The sequence below is a fragment of the Polypterus senegalus genome, chromosome 3, assembly GCF_016835505.1.
Source record: "Polypterus senegalus isolate Bchr_013 chromosome 3, ASM1683550v1, whole genome shotgun sequence".
Lineage (NCBI taxonomy): Eukaryota > Metazoa > Chordata > Cladistia > Polypteriformes > Polypteridae > Polypterus > Polypterus senegalus.
Genome location: NC_053156.1, coordinates 73,859,112 through 73,871,875, shown reverse-complemented (window position 1 = coordinate 73,871,875; position 12,764 = coordinate 73,859,112). Strand labels below are relative to the sequence as shown.

General features: G+C 36.1%; 1 protein-coding gene across 1 annotated transcript; it reads right to left on the bottom strand.

Annotated features, from left to right (window-relative positions):
- Positions 1-2,969: 2,969 nt before the first annotated feature.
- LOC120526520 (trace amine-associated receptor 1-like) lies at positions 2,970-4,004 on the bottom strand. Its single transcript, XM_039749685.1, has one exon. It carries the CDS (start codon positions 4,002-4,004, stop codon positions 2,970-2,972), a length of 1,035 nt encoding a protein of 344 aa, XP_039605619.1.
- Between the last annotated feature and the right edge of the window lie 8,760 nt (positions 4,005-12,764).

Genomic DNA, 12,764 nt, shown 5'->3' with positions numbered 1-12,764 from the left:
CCCGGGGTTTGTTCCTGCCTTGCGCCCTGTGTTGGCTGGGATTGCCTCCAGCTAGGATATAGTGGGTTGGAAATTGGCTGGATGGAAAAATTAACCTTGCTATAAACCAAAAAATAAATACATACATTGAATTACAATTCCAGTTTGAAACTAAGCTGTCTACCTTGGAATATTTGTGAAGCAGTGCTTTTACTGTGCAGCCCATGTTGGTTAAAACTGAACTAAATTATCTACCTCTTAAAAGAAATAAGATTTAAATGTATAATTTGAAATGCCATATTTCCCCCTGAAAATGGAAACCTCAGAAGCAATTATAACCTTGGATGTGGAAAAGGCTTGCCATTTAAACATTCAGGTTAAGATTAAGACACTTAATCCTTTTCTGCAGCAGTGATCTTTAACAAATTTATCTCACTACTTTCTAATCTATAACCTGACTTTTTTTTTAATACCACAGGTATTGATGTGGATTCTACTATATTATTGTCCATCTGTTATAAATCTTTACATAATAAAATATGAATAGTGGCTGAAAAAATGAAGTTGAAGATAAAGACAAATAAAATTACATTCCTATGTAATTTCACTAGCCTTTGAGATCACATCTAAGTATAATACAGTTTGCACCTTCATTATGAAATCAGTGTTTATTTAGAATATTGTAATTTGTATATATTCACATTTTTGCTTTATTATTATTATTATTATTATTATTATTATTATTATATTTTATTTCATCCACCTTTGAAATACCATTAATAAGAATATATAGTAACTTGGAGATGGCAAAATCCTGACTTTGAAATTTCTCAAGAGCTATGACAGGGAATAGATTATGAACCAGATTCCTGATAATGAACAATGAGAGTCATATTTACACTGTGCTCACTAGTCTCTCTTTTAAGATCTTTTGTCTGTTTTTCAGAGGCTTGTGAGAAGACTGGTGAGAATCCGGAATCTCTTACCAGTAAAAAAAAACCACACCTCAAAATGCCTTCCCTTTAAGAGGGGTTTTTGTGTAAAGTTTTGAATAAAGCAACAGATTAAAACAGGGATCCAATGAGAAACAATGAAAGTTAGATTAGAGAACGGTAAGGACATTCAAAATATAAATTCAGGGAAATTGTAGTAAATGAAGTACCTTTGAAATCTACAAGAAATGTAACCTCCAGTCTCTAGATGCAAATCATAACTACACCAAAAAAATAAACTCATGCAGTGATTAAATTATTGATGTTTGAATCACATTGATATGTGTAAATAAACTATAGTAAGGGAAAAGGGAAATTACATAATGGCAACAGTATGAGGATCATGCAATGTCTATAGCAGCAAAAGTGGAATTGCCCAAGGATACTTTTCTAATGAATTGTAAAGGGGTTAAAGCAATGTCAATGAGATGGAAACAGTAGGTAAAAACTACATATTCGTAATTATGGTAGCATGATTAGTATCTAATCATGAAAGTACCAGTCATTGTCTCTTTAAGAAAAGAACCTGATATCTGCTGCTGTTAACCTTGGGAGATGTTGGTCTTCCTTTTAAATGGGGGTCACTGTACTCATGTGCCTTCATGCCATACCATCTGTTTTCTTTTTTTTTTTTTATTAATAAATGTAACTGCCTCATTTTTTTTAACAAAATATTTTACTACTTCCTCCTTACGTACTTTCCCATTAATTTGCTTCTGTGATGTGTCTTTGTCTCTGTTGAGCAGTATTTCGATGTCTGCCAACACAATGAGACTATATTGAAAGCTTCTCACCACATCCTGAAGCGGTGAGAATTTAAACAGATTCATACAAATATTCGCAAATGTATCTGATTTTGAGTAAGCCATTGAGGCGTTTGAGAAACCATTCCTAAGTCTGTAATTCTCCTTAAATAGATGAAAAAACAGAAGTAAACCCTTTCTTGCTAGCATAATTATCCCAATCAGGGAATTCTCTAATCTGCTCCATTTATTTTCTTGTCTTTGTTTTTCTGCTTTTGTTTTGGTTCCATCTTCTTCTGTTATTGGCAGCATATTGTGCTTTGCCCAATGAGAGGTGTAATTCTTTCAGTTCAGCTTCTGCAGTCCTCCTCCAGTTTGTTTTCAGCTTTCCTTGCTTTCTTTTCTCAGTAGGTGTCCAATTTATAACTACTTTTGGGATACAGTTCTGGTCCATCTGGAGGACATGTCCAAGCCATTTCGTTCTATGGCACTTGATCTCCATCACCACACTGTTAGAGCTGATCTTCTTATATAATTTAACATCTCTGGCCAAATGATATGACAAATTCTACTGAGGCAGTTATTGTGGAACACCTCAATCTTCTTAATGTCAATCTTGATTACACGCCAGCACTCTGACAGAGATTTGACATTGTCCTGTCCTTTCTAAGCCTACTTATCAAGTGTAGGGCTGCTGTGAGCTTGAGTTTATCCTTTCACAAAGGTCAAGATTCAAGTATTAGCACCACACTAATTAAAGTATTATGAAGAAGCATGCATTATTGTAAAGGACATCTGTTTACTTTGGTTTTATTATTATTTAACTATATGTATATAAATTACAAAAGATACATGTTTCATTCTTGTAGAGTTCATTTTATCACGAGATTATCAGTAACATTTTAACATAATTTTCGCTGTATATGCCATGAAGAATTATCTCAGTTTTTAACAGATATGAAAACATATTACACCTTTGAAGTAATGACTTTTACAATACTAGACAAAAAGAAAGCTAAACCATTCAGACAGAATATAAGACAATAACATATGGTGTTTATGATATTATATTATTTATAATACTCCAGCATAATATTCAAATAACTATTAATGTGCATTATGAATTAGTTTCAAACATCACTGTATTATCTTTTGCTAAATTTTATTTTTGAACATTAGAAAATAAAAAGAATAAAAGAATTTTGCTTTTTCCTACTCAAGACTACATCATGAAATAATATTTATTTAAATTTTTTTAGTCGGCAAACAGTTTTGTCCTGGACGAATCGGCTTTGAAGATTTTTCCTAATGCAATTATTTTCAAACATTTTCTAAACCAGGTATAAAAAAACCCATAAACAAGTGGATTAAATGTAGAGTTCATATAACCAATCCATGCTAGCACGTCTGTCATAGTTGGTGGAGCAGGATGGTTTAAAATTGGATTAATGATGTTGCACAAAAAGAATGGGAGCCAACAAACAAGGAAAACCCCAAGAACTATGGCAAGTGTCTTGGCTGCTTTTGTTTCTTTTCTTTGCAAAGCTGCATCCTTCTTTTGTTCATTTGTTTGGATGTGTTGAGACAAATCCTTAATAGACTTAGCTTGTCTTTTTGCTACTTTAAAAATTTTAAGATAAATACATATCATAATGAATCCAGGAATGTAAAAAGACAGCAAAGAAGAAACCAGTCCAGAAGCTTCATTTTGTACTAGAATGCAACTGCCTATGCACCTGTTGCGGTATATGTGTTCTATGCCTTTCATGTTTAATTCTAAAAATATAATTATATATCCTGTCAAAGCTGACAAAATCCAGCTAACTAAAATAACATAAAGTGTGACTGACACAGTAATTACAGCTTTGTAACTCAAGGGATAACATACTGCGTAATAACGGTCAAGAGATATAACAGAAAGATGAATAATTGATGCTGTGCAGAGCATAATGACAGTACCAAAATAAAATTTGCAAAAAAAATCTCCATAGTACCAGCAGCTGTCAATAAGTTGGGACATAGTGGGTGGCATTACAAATCCACCCATTAACAAGTCTGTTACGGCCAAAGAAAGGATCAGATAGTTTGTCGGTGAGTGAAGCTGCTTGAAATGTGAAATAGAAATGATGACCAGGAGGTTTCCAAAAATAGTCAGCAAGATTACTGTCCACATGACCGTATATAGCAAAGTTGGAACGTAGGGAGGACGTAATTCTTTATAACAGGAGTTATTTATGGACTCATAGCAAAAATGAACAATATCTGGAGGTGAAATGTAGTCAATATTCATTTTGTTGTAGTCCACTGTTTCTATGCTCTTGACCTGTGGTACAAATGAGAAAATAGTCGCTAGATATTAAAATCATTTACAAGTAAAATTATACATCATATAATTTTTTTTACAGATTATAGTATCTTTTAATAATAATAATGTTTGCTAGTGAGTTTCCTTATAACTAACTACATACTATGAATAATTCCATTATCTGATTTTAATTTTAGACTAAAATACCCATGTAATATGTTAAAAGATATTTAAACATGACTAGAACTCCATACTGTTAAGCATCTGCTAAATTCTAATTTAATCTAGGTCAAACTGATTTTTTTTTAAATGTTTACAAGAATGTAAAGTTATAACAAAGTTGAAAAGATGTTGGGTGCAAGTATAATATTTCTAAAAACAAAGTTTGAATAGCAAACTTCACTAAGTAATTTATTTTCTAAACTGTTTCAGTGCATTACAGAGTCACTAATGATTGGGTATCAGTTATATTAAAATACCTGAAGCGGGAATTTAAAGCAGTATAATTTACTTTACTGTTACTTTAATTGAATCCTAGTTCTATGTTGCACTACAGTGATGAGTATTGAATTTCATCAGTGACAATTATTGGATTTTTTATTGGGGCTTTTCATTAACTTAATGCTCTAGCTGTTTTATATATCACAGCCTCTGTGCCAATGAGAATCCATGTGATTAGGAATATGGCAATAAATAATAGTGAAATCATCCAGCTAAAGAATAAAGGGAAATTAAACAAACAGTGGATGGAAGATCAATTTAAAATATGTTTAGAAAATGAGAAGAAATGATAAAAAAAAATCTTAAATATTTAAAAAGTGATTGTTTTTTTAAAACCTCTTAAGGCAGTCTGCAAAATCTGAAAAGGCAAACAAAATGAGGGCATACCCTGTCCCTAAAAGTGCTGGTGTACTGTTTTTTACCACTGATTATGTCAGAATAAATGTTTTTTAATTGTAAAAGTTAAAAGTTTAACTGAAGAAGGTCCCAATCACCTTGAAAGCGTGCATATTGTAATCTGTTCAGGTAGCCAAAAGAAAGGTGTTCTTTTGCTTGACTTATCACTGCATCTATCATGGATAACACGATACAACACCCTACTACTGAAGAACTGTTGTGAAATAAATGCAACCAGTTGTGTTGCCAGACCCAGCACAGCTGTAATAAGAATTGTACTTTGTGTACTGTGCCTGTTTTGGTGGGCTATTTTTTCCTTGCTTCTATATAATCAGTCAACTAGACTTCTTGACTCTTTTAATCATTTTCAGGACCCATGTTGAGGACCATTTTCATGCAATTTTCCATTTATATAATAAACTTGCTATCTGCTATTCTGACATTTTCACTGACTGACTGCATGTATAGCTTGTATTCTTCCACTTAGTTTACTCTGTGCAGGTCAAAGCTGTAAAAATAACAAAGGTGTAAAAATACAATGTGATCAATAGGTCCATGATTGCCTGCATGTTTAATATCTTCTTCAATCTGTGTGTATGTACTGATATGTACATTTACCTTTATTCTCTTAGTAGATGTTTTTGTCCAAAGTAACCTACAACACAGGTCAACATAGTCGAGCAAACATCAGTCAGTGGTACTGTAGCACAACCCACGGATATCTTAGGGCAATCTTGAAAATGTGTGCCTAAAAAACTATACTTTCCTTTATTTCTACATTTTTTTAATTCAAACATTTATATTGGTTATTTATGTTCATACACATACAGTTTAGTACAAAGATAACTTCTTTTTTTAATTAATTCTTACCCACTATTTCATATCTGCCTCATATGTCTTTAGTCATTTTGCTTGTGTGTGGAAAGTTTGTCCACATCATTACTTTTTATTGGCAAATAATCAATTAAACTATTGTAAATTTAATACTGAATTTACTAATGTGGATTTAATAGAGAGAGGCAGAGAATGGTCCATTTAAGTGTGCACACTGTCAAAGTAATTTTGTTGCAACATTTGCTGTCCTTCCCATTTGATCAAACACAATGATTTTTTCTCTCAGTATTTGTAAACTCCCCAAATATTTCTATATTTCAGCATATACTGACTTATAATATAGTGTTACATTTTCCACCAAAATTGCATGCTATTAGAAATACAGTAAATGCATATTGAAAGTTTCAGGAAAAGAATTTATAAAAAAGCCAACCATTTTATTTTTGAAAACAGATACTAAATTGCTTTTTTTTTTTTTTTTTTGGTTTTAGTGCCATTTTGGTAGGATTATTAATACCACACAAATGTATAGTACATTCATTCTTTAAAGTGCAGATATTATTATATTTAAGAAATGCATTTAGTAAAATTAGGATGAAATACATCAGAGTAGAAGACATGTAGCACACCTGTAAATTCTAATTTGTTAGACTGCAATAAACACAATATGAATTATTTGATGTAAAATATTTCCAATATCATACTGTACAAACAACTGATAATTCCAAGCATCTTCCTGGCTATTTTACTGGAAAAAAAACTTCTCATACCTCCATATCCATAATGGTAAGCTTGAATTGCATTGTTTGTCTGTATGACTTGACCACCAAATGTAAGTGATGAATTGCTAATTTATTTTACTTAGTAAAGTTATATATCATAGAGTATCTCAAGGGATACAGTTCCCCTTGGAAAGCAAAGTAATATTCATTAACAGAGATCGAGTTGATAAGTTGCAAGGGGGATTTACATTTATTACCTAGTATTTTGCACTCTTATTTATTTTTTTCAACAAAGACAATAATCAAACAGATAACCCTATGAATGTTTTAGATTTTAATGCCAATCTATCATTTACAGCAATACTGCATATGGAATGCTGTAATATAATAACATAAAAGTTGTATTGAAATTACACACATAATGGCCAATTTCTTAAGCACTCCTCTGATTAAACTGACTGTTCGGGTATTTAAAATTGCCTCTATTTTAAAAGTAGGATGGCAAATTTGAATATGTGTATTTAATTGAGAGGAAAAATAGATACAACTAAAGATGCAACACTAGAACCACTACACACTTTTTGAGATTGCCAAGGCTACGCCAAGTGACATCTGAATCATTTTGTTCTCACCACTGGCCCATTAGCCCAGTGTCCTTGTAACTTATCTGTACCCCCAAAAATGATATATAGCCTGCATAAATAGTACAGTCTGAGTGAACACAAAAATATATTGTTCACATATATTTTTACTTTCTATGTTAGCCTGCATTTTAAAAAAACTTTTCAGGGTTGCAAAGCTGTTGGGCATATAATATCTCATGGCACTGCTTGTGGTGGTAATAAGAGGTGATTCATGTTAAAAAAACGCAATGGAAAATATCAGCAATCACATTTTCTGTATAGAATTACAGAGTTACAACAACACTAAGTGCAACAGTTTAGGATACGTACACAAATGAAATAATTAAATATTTAAAAACGGCAATTGGTGCCGTCAGTGGTCCCTCTACTGCTAAGATAAAGGCATCAACCAAATAAGTAAATGTAAATGAACTTAGCAAGGTGATGGACACCAGAAAAGCAACAATGCCTGTGTTTTCATGTATAAAAATACCACTTCTACTGTAATATTCTAGATATTCTGTGAATAGAAATGGACCATTGATTAAAGGACTGTTAGAAATAGACCACTAATAATTGGAATGACTAGCACCACTTGTCTTAAGACAGGCAACAGTCACTGTGCTAAAAGTTAAGAAAAACTGTAATGGATTTGTTAAAAAAAGACATAAGAACACATAGATTGGTCATACTTTATAACTGCAAAAAGACAATAATATTTTCCTGTAATCCAAAGCATTCAAACACTAAAAGGCTGGAAAAACATGACCTAGTTTGATGAATGCTGATTTAAGCTGAAAAAAGGGCAATAAAATGAAAAAAAAATCCAGAAGTTAAATATCAGTTTCTACAATGCTGATGTTGGTAGCAATACACAATAATATAGATAGATAGATAGATAGATAGATAGATAGATAGATAGATAGATAGATAGATAGATAGATAGATAGATAGATAGATACTTTATTAATCCCAAGGGGAAATTCACATAATCCAGCAGCAGTATACTGATACAAAGAAACAATATTAAATTAAATAGTAATAAAAATGAAAAGAATTAAAATAAAATTAATGTTAGCATTTACTCCCGGGTGGAATTGAAGAGTCGCATAGTGTGGGGAGGAACGATTTCTTCAGTCTGTCAGTGGAACAGGACAGTGACAAAAGTCTGTCACTGAAGCTACTCCTCTGTCTGGAGATGACACTGTTAAGTGGATGCAGTGGATTCTTCATGATTGACAGGAGTTTGCTTAGTGCCCGTCGCTCTGCCACAGATGTTAAACTGTCCAACTTTAATCCTACAATGGAGCCTGCCTTCTTAACAAGTTTGTCCAGGCGTGAGGCGTCTTTCATCTTTATGCTGCCACCCCAGCACACCACCGCGTAGAAGAGGGCACTCGCCACAACCGTCTGGTAGAACATCTGCAGCATCTTACTGCAGATGTTGAAGGATGCCAACCTTCTCAGAAAGTATAGTCTGCTCTGACCTTTCTTACATAGAGCATCAGTATTGGCAGTCCAGTCCAATTTGTCATCCAGCTGCACTCCCAGATATTTATAGGTCTGCACCCTCTGCACACAGTCACCTCTGATGATCACAGGGTCCATGAGGGGCCTGGGCCTCCTAAAATCCACCACCAGCTCCTTGGTCTTGCTGGTGTTAAGGTGTAAGTGGTTTGAGTCGCACCATTTAACAAAGTCTTTGATTAACTTTCTGTACTCCTCCTCCTGCCCACTCCTGATGCAGCCCACAATAGCAGTGTCATCAGCGAACTTTTGCATGTGGCAGGACTCGAGTCATATTGGAAGTCTGATGTATATAGATTGAACAGGACCGAGAAAGTACAGTCCCCTGCGGCGCCCCTGTATTGCTGCACACAATGTCAGACCTGCAGTTCCCAAGACGCACATATTGAGGTCTGTCTGTAAGATAGTCCACAATCCATGCCACAAGGTGTGAATCTACTCCCATCTCAGTCAGCTTATCCCTAAGGAGCAGAGGTTGGATGGTGTTGAAGGCGCTAGAGAAGTCCAAAACATAATTCTTACAGCACCACTGCCTCTGTCCAGGTGGGAGAGGGATCGTGAAGCATATAGATGATGGCATCCTCCCTCCCACCTTCTCCTGGTATGCAACTGCAGAGGGTCGAGGGCGGCGGACCTGTGGCCTCAGGTGGTGAAGCAGCAGCCGCTCCATGGTCTTCATCAGATGTGACGTCAGAGCAACAGGCCGGAAGTCATTCAGCTCACTAGGACGTGATACCTTTGGGACAGGAGTGATACAAGATGTTTTCCAAAGCCTTGGGACTCTCCCCTGTTCCAGGCTCAGGTTGAAGATGCGCTGTAGAGGACTCCCCAGTTCCAACGCACAGGCCTTCAGCAATCGTGGCGATACACCATCTGGACCGCTGCTTTGCTGGCACAAAGTCTTTTCAGCTCTCTGCTCACCTGGGCTGCTGTAATTGTGGGTGGGGATGTCTCACCTATGCTGGTATCAGCAGAAGGATGGTTGGAGGATGCAGTACTCGAGGTGAGAGTGGGTTACTGTGATCAAACCTATTAAAGAAGTTGTTCATTTGGTTTGCTCTCTCCACGCCTGTCTCGATGGCGGCACCCGCTTCGAGCTGCAGCCAGTGATAATCTTCATCCCATCCCACACTTCCTTCATGCTGTTGTTCTGCAACTTCTGCTCCAGCTTTCTCCTGTACTGCTCTTTCGCCCTGAGCTGGACTCGAGTTCCTTCTGCACGCACTTCAGCTCATGCTTATCACCACCTTTAAAAGCCATTTTCTTCTGGTTCAAAAGGCCCTTGATGTCACTTGTAATCCATGGCTTGTTGTTAGCATAGCAGCATACTGTTCTTACTGGAACTACAATGTCCATACAGAAGTTGATGTAATCAGTTGTGCATTCAACAGCCTCTTCAATGTTCTCACTATGTGATCCAGCAATATATCCCAGTCTGTAGTTCCAAAGCAGTCTCTCAGAGCCTGCTCGGCCTCAGGGGACCACTTCCTGAATGAGCGTGTGGTTGTAGGTAGCGCCTCACTCTTGGTTTGTAGTGAGGCTGAAGCAGAACCAGGTTATGATCTGCTTTCCCAAGCGCAGGCAGTGGGGTGGCGCTGTATGCGTCTTTAACGCTTGCATATAGTAGGTCAATAGTCCTGTTTCCCGAGTGTTACAATCCACATACTGGGAGAAGGCAGGTAATGTTTTATCCAGCGTTACATGGTTAAAGTCTCCAGCGATTAGCACAAGTGCCTCAGGGTGCTGCGTTTGTAACTTAGCAACTGCGGAATGGATGATGTCACACGCATCTCGCGTTCGCTTGAGGGGATGTAAACAATAACAGCAATCACGTATCCAAACTCTCTGGGCAAGTAATAGGGCCGCAGACTTACGGCCAACAGTTCGATGTCCCTGCAGCAAGTGGAGATTTTAACGTTTACATGTCCTGAGTTGCACCACTTTGTATTGACATAGAGAGCGAGTCCTCCTCCTTTTTTCTTTCCACAGGTACTTGCGTCTCTGTCCGCTCTAACTGTGCTAAACCCGGGTAGCTCCACGTTAGCATCTGGGATGATAGACGTTAGCCATGTTTCACTAAAACACAGCAAGCTGCATTCTCTGTAGGTTCTGACATTTTCACCAGCACAGCCAGTTCATCGATCTTATTTTGTAGTGAGTTTACATTTGCCAGGATCACAGAAGGCACCGACGGTTTATAACGCCATTTTCTCGATTTAATCTTATTTTTTATCTTTGCGCCGCTCGGCTGCCCGATATCGTCTTCTTACCTCGTCAGGTAAATAAGGAACCACACCGGCATAAGCATTTCTTCTCAGTGCTTTAAGCTGACTTCTTGAATAGGCGATTCTCGGAGTGTAACAATCCATGTCAAATAGTAAAATAGTAAAATAGTAAAAATGTGTAAAAAGTGTCCAGGGAGCAATTCCACATAAAAGAAAGTGGTAGAAGTGATCAGTGAAATAGAGAAAATAGAGATAAAAAGGTAAAAAGATAAAGTCGTATACGGAGCTGCTGGAAAGGCTGCCACTCGGATGCGGCGCCGGAAATTATTTAAAGCAGGTTTTTTGTGAAATACATTTAGATCCTTTGGTACAAGGAGTGTATGTCTGAACGATGTTGCTGATCAGGAACAGCAATAAATTTTTAATAAGCCTTTTCCACTAAACAGTTCTTCATGTCAGAATGCTAGTAAAAAGTATTGAGGGATCAGATTGTAGTAACTAGCCTAGAAACCATAAAATAAGCAGTGGATAATTTTTAATCAGCTATTAAAAGCAAAGACCCATCATCAATATGTTGCAATTTTGGAAAGTATCACCAGTGACATTTTTAATAATAATAATAATAATAATAATAATAATAATAATAATAATAATAATAATAAGTGAAAAAATACCAGGCAGCTGACTGAAAAAGATTTGTGGATGGCCACCCTGTATACTGAAAAAACAGCAGAGCAAAGAAAACATGTTTTACAAAGCAGAGTTGACAACTGAACTGACTAACAGATTGAGACTGCTCTATAAATATGGTGGGTAGAAGGAAAAGGTGGAGTCAGGACAGCCAGAACAGGAACTGATGTGGCAGGAAGGGGAATTCTGGGTAGCAGAATTAATGTCATCAGGGTTAACTGGAAGTGATGTCAACAGTGGGTGGATCAACGGTGATGTCATTAAGAGTCAGGGTCTTTGGCTGGGCTGCAGAGGTATAAGAGGAGAGAGGATCAGGTGAGAGCACCAACACCTGGTCTGGCTGACAAATAACACTATTTGATCCTGTAAACTGTCCCCCGTGTGCATGTGTTTGATAATTAATATTAATAATAATAATAAATGTTATTTATATAGCACAATTCCCAAGCTCACGGCATCTTATAGTGTAAATTTTCATGTGAATTTTAATTTCTTATGGATAATGGAGCATCAACCTACAATTAGCATAAGTATATCTAGTAATCATAGCAATAAGAATGGCAAAATTGTAAGTGCCAATAATACCTGGCATTAATACCAAATCAAGATTAAAGCTAATTTATGGAACAACACACTGCTTTTACTTAAGATTACAACATTTCCCCAAAGGTTAGAAGCAGTGTCTCTCTAACCAAACATCAAACTTTGTAAGCTGTAATGTCAAAGGTCTCAAGAAAAGCTCACCCACTATAGAAAAACCTAGTATATATATATATATATATATATATATATTTACACACACACACACATAAACATATGTGCCTACATATATACACACACATATATACACACACATACATACATACACACACATATATACACACAAATACATATATATATACATACATACACACACACATATATAAACATATATATACATATACATACATATCTACATATATACACACACAGCTATTTCAGTATCAGTGCAATACGCTGTTTGTTAAAACGGTTGACTCCGCTCTTACGTGCAATAACAAATCAAATCATTCAGTTGTCTTTGCTCATATGTCATTTTAGAGCTGGACGCCTGGCATCTTTTTTTGGCCACAAGTTCGTTTCTGTTTGGTGTGAGGTTCTGTGTTGTGGAGATTCTCAGGATGGATTGCAGGTGCTCATCAGTGAGGCGACTCCTGTGTGCTGTTTTGTTAGTCTTTATCACTGAGA